This window comes from Diabrotica undecimpunctata, chromosome 2 (assembly GCF_040954645.1).
Source record: "Diabrotica undecimpunctata isolate CICGRU chromosome 2, icDiaUnde3, whole genome shotgun sequence".
Lineage (NCBI taxonomy): Eukaryota > Metazoa > Arthropoda > Insecta > Coleoptera > Chrysomelidae > Diabrotica > Diabrotica undecimpunctata.
Window position 1 is genome coordinate 109,430,111 of NC_092804.1, and position 14,844 is coordinate 109,444,954.

The window sequence follows — 14,844 nt, forward strand, 5'->3', positions numbered from 1 at the left end:
AACTTCAATCTCCATAAGAAAGTTAAAGAATTAGCTGGGATAGCAAAACAAAAGACCTCAAGCATACTATTGGATAAACAAGGAAACATTTTAGTGGGGACAGAACAAAAATTAGGAAGATGGAAAGAATATATAGAGGAATTATTCCATGACCAGAGGCAGGAAAATATATATGAAGATAATCAGAGTAAAGACGTGGGACCTGAAATAACAAAGTCAGAAGTTGTGCATGCAGTAAAGTCCATGAAAAATAATAAAGCTGCTGGTCCAGATGAAGTACCAAGTGAATTGATAAAACTGGTCAATGAAAAAAACATAGATCTTTTAGTCCAACTACTGAACACAATCTATTCCACAGGAATCATTCTACGTGAAATACTGACATCAACATTTATTTATCTACCAAAGAAATTAAATGCCAAAGAATGTAGTGATTATCGAACGATCAGTCTAATGTCACATACCTTAACAACCCTGCTAAAAATCATCCATAATAGAATACACGCTAAGCTGGAGATGGATATTAGTGATTCCCAATTTGGATTTCGGAATGGAGTGGGCACAAGGGAGGCACTATTTTCTTTTAACGTGCTGATCCAAGATGTTTGGATGTTAATTGAGATCTTTATGTATGCTTTATAGACTACAACAAGGCATTCGATAAGGTAAAACATGACTGACTTATAGAAGTACTCAAAAACAAGAATCTGGATGTGAGGGATGTAACATTGATATCAAATTTATACTACAGCCAACGATCAAATGTGAAAATTGGAAGAGAAGTGTCAGAAGAAGTGGAGATAACGAGAGGGGTCAGGCAAGGTTGCATACTGTCGCCGTTATTGTTTAATGCTTATTCTGAAGAAATCATACAAGAAGCTTTGGTAAAGGAGACAGTTGGCATAAAAGTGAACGGAAGTTTAATTAACAACATTAGGTATGCCGACGATACAGTCATAATAGCCGACAACTTGGAAGACTTAGAAAGAATAATGAACAAAATATTAAGATATAGTGGAGAATACGGACTCTCTCTTAACATAAAAAAAAACAAATTCATGAAAATTAGCCAGAGAAACAATACAAACGAAATATTAACGGTAGGCGGCCAGCAGATTGAGAGAGTAAAACAATATACTTACTTGGGAACGATAATCACAGAAAATAACGATTATACTGCAGAAATAAGATTCATAATTGAAAAAGCACGTGCCAACTTCGAGAAAATGAAAAAATTTTATACAGCAAAGATCTGACATTGGCCCTCAGAATAAGGCTAATTAAATGCTATATACACAGTGTACTCTACTATGGAGCTAAATCATGGACATTAAACCGGAATACAATAAATCGACTTAACGCGTTTGAAATGTGGACATTTAGAAGATTGTTAAGGATTCCATGGGTAGATAGAGTCACGAATACAGAAGTGTTAAGGAGAATAATCAGAGAGAGGGAAATGGAAAATACAACAAAAGAAAGGAAACTGCAATACCTCGGACATGTGATGAGAGGCGAAAGATACAACATCTTGAGACTCATAATTCAAGCAAAAGTAGAGGGTAGGAGAAGCGTACGACGAAGACGCGTTTCCCGGTTGAAGAACCTGAGAGAGTGGTTTGGTTGCAGCTCAAGGCAATTGTTCGGAGCAGCTGCCTCGAAGGTCAGAATAGCCATGATGATTGCCAACCTTCGTCGCGGAGATGGCACTTAAACAAGAAGAAGAAGAAGAAATTCAGTCGAAGAACACGTAGCATATTATTACCACAAATTACATTAAATAGTATTCAGCTCACTTTAGCTAATGAACACAAGATACTAGGTTTAATTTTTGATAGTCGACTAACATGGAAACCACAGATTACAAACTTCAAAGGTAATTGATTAGCTAGAATAAATCTATTGAAATCCATCATTGGGGAGCTGATAAAGATATCCTAATTAAGGTATACAGATCTCTTATTCGCTCTCGACTGGATTATGGATGCTTTGTATACAAGTCAGCATCAAAGACTTATTTAAGGATTCTTGATATTATTCAGAATACCGCATTACGAATATGTCTCGGAGCTTTTGGTTCCAGTCTTGCCGAAAGTCTTCGCTATAAAACAGGTGAACTTCCCCTTTCGCTTCGCAGCCAACAACTTCTACTAACATACTTTGATATAGTGTCTTCGAATCAAAACAACCCTATATATATATATATATATATATATATATATATATATATATTTATGTGTGTGTGTATAAGCTAATATACAAACTCTATAATTGTGAGCCCAATAATAAATACTAAACATACATTATCAAATTTTACTTCCCCTTTCACGACCTGTTGATGTTTCAATAACAGATACTCATATACTGTCATTAACTCCTCCATGGATTAATAACATATCAAAAATTAACCTTTCGCTTAATCATTATCACAAAAATAAAACCAATAGTAAAATTCTGAGGCAATCTTTCCTAGAGCTGGTCAACACAAACTCATATGGCGAGATTCTTTACACAGATGCGTCTAAAACTAAGACAGTTGTCGGATATTCTGTAACAACTTCAAATAGTATCATTAGTATTATCGTCGACTCGATTAACAATATTTATTCCGAACATCCATTAGTTCATGCCATACATAAAGCAACAAACTGTCTTACTTCTTCTGGAACAAACATAACATTAATCTGGATTTCTTCACACGTTGGCGTTTTAGGTAATGAGACTGTTAATACTGCTGCAAAAGAAGCAATTAAAACCAAATCAGACATAAAATCTGTTCAACTAGCATCACATCTAAAACTACTTTTCTGGTCCCAAATTAAAAAGTCCTGGCAAAACCAATGGAATAATTTAACCTCGAAATCACACAAAATACAACCTACCATCAAAACCTTTTAGCTACCTAACTTAAGTAAAAGAGACAAATTAATCGTTTGCAAGCTAAGAATTGGCCACACACGGCTGGCACATGGACACCTGATGGCTTCGGAGAAATCCTCAGCCAACTAGAACTTTTTAAAAATGTACTAGATTTCCTTCGAGAAACGAACTTGTATTACAAAATTTAGTGTATTCTTTTTATTACTTTCTCTTTCACATATTCTCTTTATTGTAAATTATACCTAAGGTAATGTAAAATGTATAGTATCAAAATTGACCCAGTGTCAATAGCCTTTGTATAGCCCTAGCTATTGTTGTTAAGATACAATAAACTAAAAAAAAAATCAAGATGCGATGTACCTGTTTTCTCCGCAATTTGTGTAAACAGGATTATAAGCGATTAACGGGTGTTCTTGTTTCTTTATGCTTGGTATTGTATTTTGAAAACTCTTGAAAATTGTAGGAAGGTAATTATTAAGGTCTATTGTTTATTTTATTTATGGAAAACACAAAAAAGGCATTTGAGTGATTTCTTGAGAAATTGGAACAGACGTATAAGTTTGGTTTGTTTATGAAACACGAAAAGATGGTTAGCTAAAAAGAGAGAACAGAAGGAGGTTTTTGGATGATGATGAATTTTGAAAGCAAAGAAGAAGAGTTATCTGTTCCTGACCCAAGAAGAAAGAACATCGAATTAAGAGAAGTGTTTGAGTGCTGGTAGTTGTGAATGGTTGAAAAAGTAATAAGTGAATAAGAGTTAAAAAATAGTAGCAGTTCTGATTAATGAATGCTAATTGGGAGAATTTACAGTATTTATTGTAAGTACACACCAGTTTTTATTCATTGGAACAGTCCGAAATTTCTCGTATCCAAAAGAGATCGAACGGATCGTTAGGACATTTGAGCTAGATTTCGTGTAACCAGACCAAAGAAAGGCGTTAAGCTACAGAGTTTTTGACGAATGAAATAAGGGAGATTGCAGAATATTAGGGACATTTTAGAATTGAAAGTTGTCCATGTATTTTGATAATTATATTTCCGAGGCAAAAATTTTGAAAGAAAACAAATTATAAAATTAATCTGTAAGGTTTTCTTTTGTTAATTTTTAATCAAGTAATACCTGTTAATTTTTAAATGTAATTCAATTTTGGGCTGCGCAGTTTCAATTTTTCAAGATAGAAACATTAATATTTATGATTGATTTGTTTATACGTGTAAGAATTTTTAAAGGATTTTACCATTATATTTAATTGTATTAAACATATTTGAGTTTTGGTTATTTTCTTCTACTCCTGGTTCTTATTGAATACTAGTTAATGATAAAGGTATTTCTGAACTCAAATAAGAACACCGAGATATAATAAAATTTAACTAAGGATAGGGTGCCTTTTATTAAAAGAAATATACGAAATAAAACTCAATAAACAATTTTTTATTTGTTTTGTTAATATATTAAATTTTTAGTTATATTAAAATTTATTAAAATTAGAATATATTTTAAAATGTTATGTTTGGTTTTAGCCTTTCGCTACCGAAGCGTCAAGTTGTTTTGTAGTTGACGGAGGGGGTACATTATGTACCCCATGCATTTTTATAGATTAAATATTAACATAATGCAATAATTTTAGTTAAAACATAATTAAAACAAATGCAAGTATTTTTTATTGAATATAAGTAACAATAAAAAAATATATGGTGTCTTGAAAAAATTAATTATCGTTTTTTTGATTAGCTTTACATTTTGTACATATTATTGTTTGAATTGTTGTGGTTGTTTGATGTTCAGCACAAACAAAGAATTAACAAGAATTGCACGTTTTTCTGCTTTTGCGGTCCTTCTTGCGTTGACAAAGTAAACATCGCCCTGAGGATTTCAAGATGGTGGCGTCGTTTTCGCGATTCTCCCTTGGTGGCGGTGGGCATAATTCGTACATCGCGTTTATAATTCGCTTATGAAATTTTTGTGGACTTTGTAGTCGCCTATCGACATGGGGCTTTATAAGTTCTTGACCCAGGTTTAGTAAAAATTCTCTGCGTCTGTGAGAAGCTTCATACGCACGAATGGAATTCTTTGTCGTCGTAGTACGTCGTCTGAATGCATACGTAGTACGTATGCATTCAGACCTGCAATGTCTAGAAGATTTTGAAACAAAACAAATGGCCATCTCTTAGAGGCTCTTTTACAAGAATATTCATTTACCATCTTATTTATAGTATCTACGGCACCTTTTGTAGAATTGTAATGCAAGATTATGTCTGGCTTATAGTCCGTCTCTTCTCCGCTAATTTTATCGTCGTTATGTTCTGTACTCAATAAAATTACTGCCTTATTCTTTTAAGGAACGTAAGATACCAGTGTTATTTCCTCAGTGAAGGCAAAAACTGAGAACTTTTCTTGTCTAGAAATATTGGGTAGTAGGGCTGGAGGGATATCCTGCTTGTTTTTTCGAAGTGTTCCACATAATGTTATTTGTCGATCTAGGAGTTGTTTTGCCAAGGGAACACTGGTAAAGAAATTATCAGTAGTGATGCCATAACCAGTTTTTAGAAATGAGACCAAATCAAGTACTACTCTTTTGCCCTGGTCTTTTTCTGGTTTGTTACCATCTTTTCCAGTATAAATCTGAAGATTAGCAGCATAGGTGATTGTTGCATTAACTAGTTTTGATTTAATGTAGACTCTAAATGGACACTTACCTCTAAAACTTACAAGTTGTTCATCAACAGTTAGATGAAAGTGGCACTTAAAACTTTCTTTACAGTGTTCTACAAACTTTGTAAACACTTCCCTAAAAGCTGCTAGTTTGTCAGAACTTCTACGTTCTTCTCTAGTGTTCAAATCATCGAATCGCATAAGTGAAATTATATCTAGAAATCGGTCGCGTGACATGGCAGCCGGAAAAATAGATCGACTGTACAAAGGGTTTCGACACCACAAAAAGTGCACTGGTTCCCTATTGGCTTTTAGCGCACCCGCCGTAATCAAGAGTCCCAAGACCGCATAAATTTCCACTGAATCAGTGGGCAACCAGGTTCTTGTTTTATTAGGATTTTTCCCATTCCAAACCTGAAAGTATTTCTCCGCTTTCTGGTTTTTACATTTGACGATGATCTCTACAATTTTTTCATCTACAAATAATTTGAAGCAATCACTAATTTTAGCGACATTTTTAGATTTATTTTTCTGTAAGCCCTGGTTTTTCGAGCAAGTTTTTTGTGCGACATCTAGTTTGTCGTAAAGGACGATTTTTCCAAACTGTACCATTCTTGGAAATAAATGTGGAATCTACTGCCCCCAAAACTGGTTTATCAGAATCATTTTTGTCGCTCTCAGATGGCTAAAATATAATAAACTCAAGATAGAAATATCGTACATAAAACAAAAATAAAAATTATCTGCAGAATTTCAGTCTCATATTCCGCTACTTCTAAATTATCATCTAATTCTGAATCATCCGATAAACTATCTCTTTCAGAAAGGTAATCATCATCACTTTTCTCTAACCACTGCACTGCAGTTTCACGATCCTGTTCTTTCCGAAGGTCTAACTTTATTTTTTTCGACATATCGGAAAATCGTGTAATCACAAATGGATAAACTAAAACGGTATGTTAGCACTAAGTCATCCACAGAACTAATTTGTGTGTTATTGCAAACAACAGGTTTGGTGCCGTGCGCAAAACGTCTGGTTTAGTCAGTGGCGTCGACCGCAATGAACTGTACCGCGGTTGACCGAGGGGGTACAACACCCTCCGTCATTTTTCTACCTTTTTCATAGGTAAAAATATGTCAAATTGAAAACAAATGGTTGGATATGCTTTTACACATCCCAATGAAGAAGTAACTGGAACAGTTAAACAAAATTCCAACATTTTTAAAAATTATTCATGAAAAATCGAATTTGGGGTACAATCTGGACCCCCCTCCGGTAGCCGAAGGTTAATCGTTTACAGATTTTATTAGGTTAAACTTAATTTAATAGTTTGATATTTTTAAAATGTTCTTTAATTTTTTTATTATTAAAATTTGTATTATGTAAAATAGTAAATTATTGTTTAGTAACAAGAAGATTTACAAGAAGCGCTTATGCTGAAATGGGCCTAAAATTTGCTGAACTTCTCAAGGAAAAAATAATATTTAACTGCGTTGCAAATGGCTTTCATATTGAGGATCAGTTAAGGGTAAGTACAATTTTTATAGATATTTTTATTTATACTTTATAAGGATATATAGAATCTTCTTTAATATATAAAGACTTTGAATATATTCGCTAATTTGACACGAGTGTTGAAAAGAAGAAAAACGAGATATTTTGAATTTTTTTGATAAAGGAGATGTTTCGTTTTGGGTTGTCTATTAGATATTTCTTTTCTTCTTATTCAAGTTTCGCTCTTGTTGAAGATTAAAAATCATTAAAACAATTATAATTTTGTTTAGATTTTGTAGATTTTACGTGTTCTTAAGCTGCCTTTGATTTCGCCCTGCAATATATTTCTTTGGGGTCTTTTTCACCTCTTATAATTTATTGGAAGTACGCTTCTAGGATTTAATTGTTCAATTATCTCAGTGTTCAAACCTCACCTGCACATAAAAATATAACATTGAAGCAGGTGTATATTGTATATACATATTGCGATCACAAAAAAGTTTTCTATGTATGTATAATTCGATTTCCTTTTACGACGTCGTCCTCCGCTTCTTAAATTTGAGAGTTTTCCATCTACCACATCTTTTTCTTGTAGGCCTTTTGAGCTTTCTCGTTTTCTGTTCTCTAAGGGTGTCTTGATCATAAAGTTTGTTTCGCCATCTTTGATTCATTATTTGAAAATGGTCATACCAAGTTAACATTTTGGTATTTATGGCGTGTAGAATGTTTTCTTTTTCTTCTACATTTTCACGCATACTTTTATTTCTGACGTGTTCTAATCTAGTATGCTTTGTAAAGCATAATTTTTGTTTTCTTTAAAATAGTATTACTTCAGTGCAATAAGTTTAGTTGGCCTATTGTCCTCTTACCTTGCCCAATTTTATTTGTAATATCTCACGATACACAAATACCAGTATGCTACTCAAGGAATAGAAATGTGTACTCCTACGCGCATGACGTTACCTGCGAAGCAACAGTACACGGTACTAGGAACGGTGTTCTAGATGTAGGATTCCCTGTCCCGGTAGACGTATTTGTTCATCGTGCGGTAGATGAATGTTTTTTACAAATTATTCACCCTGTGGTAAGTCTTTAAATATTTTTGTTTTTGCAGATCCTACACATTTAATTAAACTTGCCGAAAACTATGTAATTGATCATGGTTTTAATATTGACATAAAAATAATCAACAAGGATTACTTTGATGCGCTACTTAATATATCAACTTCAGAATTGACAATTGCGCATAAATTGACACTACATCATCTCTGTTTAAAAGATCAGAAGTTGTTGCCTGGACGCGCAACAGAGAGGTCGTGACGTCAGCTAAGCAGATAAGAAAACAATAGGGCATTCATAGTGCTTATCAGCACCCAGTGAATGTAAGCACTGAAAGTGATTGTCCTTTGTTCTCAAACAAAGAAAATAGCGAATGAACCGTTGTTATCAGTATATCAGTATAACAACTGTGGTATAGAGAACTGCAAGTGGAACCCTCCCTGTCAACACAGGGAGTAAACTACCGAGTAGGCTCCTGGGACGGCACCCAGAATCCGGACTGGCAGCGGCCAGCACGGACGAAAATAACAGAGTCTCTTAAGTAAGACACTATAATCTTGTTTGAACAAATTGTTCACTGCCGTAAGGCTACATGGCGTCAAACTCCCCCCCAGAAAGTCCCGACACGCACGTGTCGGAACTAGAAGATGAAGTCAGCGACAATCCCTTGTCGCCCACCCCACAGGTCGACACTTTTAATTACTATGATATGCTTGATAACGAGTTAACCGAATTAATCACGGAAATAAAAAAACCGCGCGAACATACGCAATCTCAAGAGGACATCATGGACGATGACACCCATAAGAAGAGAGCCCTCCTCAACGAAGTCGAAGAACTGAAAAAAACCAAAAAAGAAGACTTAGAACTCATGGAGAAGACAGAGATGCTTCAAGCCATAGAGAAGCTTCATAGAATCATAGAAGTACAGCATCAATGTTACAGGAGAACACAAGAGGACTTGCAAGCCCAAATCAAGGACCTGCAGAAAACAATCAAAGAAAAAGACGCTGACAACAGACGTCTCACGGACAAAATACTGGCCCTTCTTGACAAAAAAGAAGAAAACGAAAAGGACGAATCCACGAAGAAAACAGAAAAACCAAAAAAGACGGAGATTCCGGTGAAAAAAACGGAATCCAAACCGAATAAAGAAACTAAGCAACCTACAAAGGAACAAGAAAAGAAAAAACAGGAAGAAAAGCAGAAAACTGCAACAAAGAATGTAAGTAACTACGAATCTTAAAAGAACAAGGAAATGGACACCATCAACGTCGATAAGTGGCAAAAACATGCTGTCCAAGAAAACGACTGGCAATCGCCCAAATGTAAAAGACCCAGGACAACTGTCAGCGCAGCTGAGCAGCAAACGGAAATAATTAAAAGAAGGAAAGAAAAAGAAATGGACTCCAACATAAAACAAATTCAGGAGAAGAGACAGGAAAAAGAAAAAAGGATGCAGCCCGGCACCAGCAAAGCAAACAACCCCGAAAAGGAAACAACAGAGAAGACAACAAAACTTGCGCCTAAACCACCGGCCATCATCTTAAAGTCAGTAAATGAACATCAGCGTATCTTCCAAAAAGCCGCTGAAAGGAAAATAACATCCGTAAACAAGTTCGCCCGATCAGGAAGAACAATTGTTATTCAAACCAAATCAAGAGAGGACTATCTAGGAATGGTCAAAATTTTGAAAAAACCATGAACCAAGAGTAGAGTTTGTCGCATATCCAATAGATGGCGATAGAAAGAAGAGAGTAATAGTCAGAGGGCTAGCCGCCACTACCGACCCAAAAGTAATACAAGAGGAACTTCAAAGACAGGATGTTGAAGCAACTCGAGTGATAAATATCATTTCAAAAAAGGAAGATAAAAAGCCTCTTCCTATGTTTTTGGTCACAATCCGTGAGGAAGATGACCAAAAAATCAAAACGCTAACTAATATCTGCTACATGAAAATTCATGTAGAAGATGAAATAAAAGATAACAGAGAAACCATGCAGTGCTACAACTGCCAGGGATATTACCACAGCTCCAAGGCGTGTCATTGTGGAGCAAAGTGTGTTAAATGCGGCAAAAGCCACATCAGTAGCGAATGCGATATGGAAGGAGAATTCATCCCAAAATGCGCAAACTGCAATGGAGAACACACGGCAAACTACCGTGGATGCACCAAAGCACCGAAAAGAAGACCGCCAACCAGGACACAACAGAAAAACAGACCCATAAGCAGTAAACCCACTAGCAATGGAGTCACTTCTCCACAATGTTGGAGCAATTAACCCAAGTTATGACTGTGATAAGCTCCTTCGACAAGCAATGTTAGCACACCAATCGGGAGATCTACGCATTGGGTCTTGGAACTCAGGTTCTTGGAACTTGGTTTTGTTGCATACAAATTCAAACAAAAATATAGTTTAGGAAACCCTACAAAAACTTACAAGACATATATGGAACCAGATACAGCCAGTCTCTAGAGGTTCTCTTAACTACAAAAAGGAAGAATTATGGGAAGATACACTAAAAATGGAATTATTGTTTTGTACAATCCATAAAAGCTCTTTATCAAAAAAACCAAAAAATTTTTCAACAGCTGGAACAGACAATTTTAGCTCAGCTTGAGAATACCACGATACCATTTTAGGTACTCCTATGTCTCAGTCAGACACGCGCATAATATATAAGATTAAGAGAAATGAACAGATAGATTACTTTCAGTAACTATTAAAGAAAATTCGACAAAAATATGTCAAAGTTTGTTAAATTTAAGAAATCAACTTTAATAATGTCGTATAAAATATTCAATAAATCTTTATTATGAATTGTCGGCTGGATTTATTACTGAAACATTGTAAATTAAGCTAATGTTCACAAATGCAAGTCAAAGTTCGAAGATATTTTGTAACACATTAATTTAAAACAATTTTCTCTAATTTTAAATGTTAATTAAGTGATTCAGAAAGTGTTTTTAATATTTAACCGTTCTACATACTTTGTTCAAAATATACGATTTTGGAAATATTCCAGTAATGAATCCGATAGATAAAAAAGACATTATTATATTACTACATTAATACGAATATGCACACTGTAGCTAAACATCGAAAAAAGTTTTTTTTTATTTTTCAATAATCAGAAAACCTATACCCAAGAAAAAATAAAAATATTGTAAATTACACATCTTATAATACAAATTTCCAAATATGCATGTTTATATAGTATATTTGATTACATCTTTATCAACGTCTGTTGTCACATAATAACATCTTTATCAACGTCTGTTTTGCCTTGCAATTCTTAGAAGGCACAGATTAAAGCATAAATCTGAATTTGGTTTCGAAAATTAGTTTACGAATTTATATTTGATTACCTATATATTTATTTGATATTAACTGACTAACAGGGCAAGCGTTTGTATTCTAATCGAAACTTTGCTTCATATTTGCTATTTGCGCAATAGCATACCGGAATTTGTGTATCGTGGTAATATCTAAGTTACTTTTTACGTTTACTATAAGAGTAAAACTTACGTATCTAAACGAACAAACATTCTTAATTTTAAATATTCATATATCCAAATATTGTCTAGCATCTCCAGTCATTACCATGTACCCAGTAAAATTTTGCATAGCTACCTACCCACAACTTACTTAGAGGACCGGTATGTTATGCCTTCTGCAGGTCTATAAATCTTACTTGTACCGCCCTTCCTCGTCTTACCCTTGTGTTAATTTGATGCTTTAGATTAAACATATCATAACCATATCGCCTTGATCAAACTTCTTTATTACTTTGCCGTTTAGACGAGCTGTTGTACAAACAACACTAATTCCGCGAAGATTTGTGCAGTAGTTGCGTCGGCTTCCTTTTTTAAAAATTGATAAAATAACTGCTTTTCTTTATTCATTAGGCGGCTGATCCTCATTTAAACATTAACTTAAGGTTTTCTTAATAGGATTTTCACTCTTTTACTGTAATCAGGATTATTCCTGGAGTGTCGTTATGTTGTTTCCGCATATGTTTTATAACCTTACATGCTTTTTTCCTTTGTTTTGTCTGCTCCCAAATTGATTTATTGGCATATCTCTTTTCAATACTTTGTTGTTGCTCTTTTTCTCTCTTTCTGTATACTTATGTTTTTGCCATTGAAGATTTTTCTATCCTGTAAATTTTGTGCACTTTCCTATAAAGCAGTTTTCTTTGTATCTACCCATTTTTAAAGTCTTCATTTCATAATGGTGTGATTTCTATATCTTGTAACTACTTTTGCCATAAGAAATAATCTTGTTACTCTAATAACACAGGTCTGCGACCAAAAAGTTGTTTAAAAGTTAATAACTTATTTTCATACTGTTTTTAACGCTGATTTCGGGAAAAATAGTGAAAAAATTCCATTACGTACAGTTTTTCACAAAATGATATATTAAAGAATAATTAGGAGAAACCAGCAGTATTTTCAAGTCAGCACTTTTTCTTGCCGTACCCCCTACCCATCCACTTGCTGACTTACTGCGCCTTACTTCGTGTCAGTAACTATCTGTCGCGCTTCCCCTTTCTCCACCATTAACAAGCAGTGAGCCTTTGGAAATGTCTTACAATTCACAGCAGCTTTTCGCTTGGTATTGTTTTTATTAGTGCTTTAAAGTAGTGACTATTTCTTGATTGCTTTTGTTACATTTGCGGTAACTATACCGTTAAACATCAACAAAGAAACGTTTCCGATTTCGTTGAAAAAGTATATTTTGTTTATTTTGGTATAAAGTTAGGCGATCAAGATAAGCCTTGAGCCCCCACATAAAGTTTGTTCAGTGTGTGTGTTGAAGAACTGAGGTAATGGTTTCAAGGTAAGCAGTTCTTACGTTTTGGAATACCAATGGTTTAGAGGAAGCCCAAAAATCATAGTGATGACTGCTATTTTTGTTCTTGCAACGTACGAGGTTTTAATTTGAGAAACAGTAAAGATATTTTTTATCCTAACATTTAATCAGCCATTCGCCCTTTTTCTCATGGACCTGAAGTGCCATATCTTCTCCATTGGATCACCAAGGTGATAGTGAAGAAGGCAGTAAATGATTTAGTAAAAGATTCGGCAGAAGTTTTACGATCTAGATTGAAAATTAAACATATGTTTATTCTGAAAACATTCTTTTCTTGGTATCGATCTAGGAACAATATTTGTATTTTTCTTCTCCCAAGAAGATGACCTGGTATTTTGCAGTGATGTTCTTGGACTTATGACATATTTCAAACTAGAATATGCTCCTGATAAGTGGAGACTTTTGATTGATTCTTCAAAAAGAAGCCTTAAAGCAGTACTTCTATACAATGGCAATAAGTATGCTTCTATAGCAGTTGGACACTCGGTTTACTGGAAAGAATATAACGAAAACTTTAAACTGGTTTTAAGCAAACTGTGCTATTCAGATCACGAATGGACATTGTGTGCTGATTTAAAAGTGATTTAAATGCTGCTTGGTCAATAAAGTTCCTATACAAAGTTCCCTTGCTTTCTCTGTCATGGGACAGTTGAGGCAGAAAGCAATACCACATAAAAAAAAGTTTGGCCCATGAGAGAAGTCTTACAAGTAGGGGTTAAAAATGTTGACGAGAGGAAGAGCCCAAAAAGGTGTTATTTCCACCACTTTACATTAAGTTGAGGCTGATAAAATAATTTGTCAAGGCATTGACTAAAGAAGGAGAGTGATCTGTCATTAGAAAACTAATGAAAGATCACTTCCACCACTTCACATAAAGTTGAGGCTGATAAAACAATTTGTCAAGGTATTGACTAAAGAAGGGGAGGCAACTTTGTGGATAAAATGGAAACAAATGAAAAGGCAGCATAACCATCTTTTAAATTAGTTGTTATTAGTTTCCTAGGTAAAAAAAGACATCTAAACTACAAGAAAATCGTCGCAGACATGATCGACATTTAAGAAGCTGCGCTGTAACATGAACAGTCAACTTCACTTTCTCCACTCACATCTTGATACTTCCCGGCAAACTTTGGTGATGTCAGTAAAGCGAAAGATTTCACCAAGGCATCAAAGAAATGAAAAGAAGATACCAAGAAAGATAGAATGTGAGCATGATGGCAAACTACTGCTGGATCATCAAAAGAGATGATTCTCAACGACTTCACAGCAAGAAAAGCAGTAAAATAAGCTTTGGCAGAAAGCGAAAGCGTTATTATAAGGACTTAGGAACTTAAAGAGAAATATAACTGTAATGGAAATTAGTTTAGAACATTATTAATAAATGATCTAAATTTTATAATGTTGGAAAAAGGTGAAACATTACTTAAATTATATTTTTATACCCAAACATACTGCCTACTTTGTGAGAAAACCTGACGTGTTAGACAAAAATGGTTTGCATTTTTGAAATCAGCGCAAGAAATTACATGAAAGTCAGTTATCAAATTTCAAACAACTTTAAAAAAATATTTTTTGCAGGCCTGTGTAATCCAAAAATAAAATTATAAATAATTTTGTTACTCTTGTAACAAAATTAACTACTTTTGTTACAAGAAATATAACTCCATTTGCCGTTGCGTGTATTCATGTCTCTAGATTTCTTCTTGTCTCTCTTTCTTTTTTCTCTCTAGATCGCTAGAAGCGATTCTTCTCCTATTATATTTAATTTTACGGATATCCTCATTGGTATAAGAATTTTGCGTCATCATTTTTTAAACTGCCAATGTTATATTTGATAACATTTATTGGGACGCTGTTTTCTTGAGCTGATCTACTTGATC

General features: G+C 34.4%; 1 protein-coding gene across 1 annotated transcript in view; it reads left to right on the forward strand.

Annotated features, from left to right (window-relative positions):
* The window catches only part of LOC140433400 (uncharacterized), a 42,364-nt gene that overhangs the window by 15,871 nt on the left and 11,649 nt on the right, over nt 1–14,844 (forward strand). Inside the window, exon 3 of the mRNA XM_072521414.1 lies at nt 6,941–7,062. Coding sequence (XP_072377515.1) covers nt 6,941–7,062 — 122 coding nt within the window. The remainder of the gene's footprint in view (nt 1–6,940; nt 7,063–14,844) is intronic.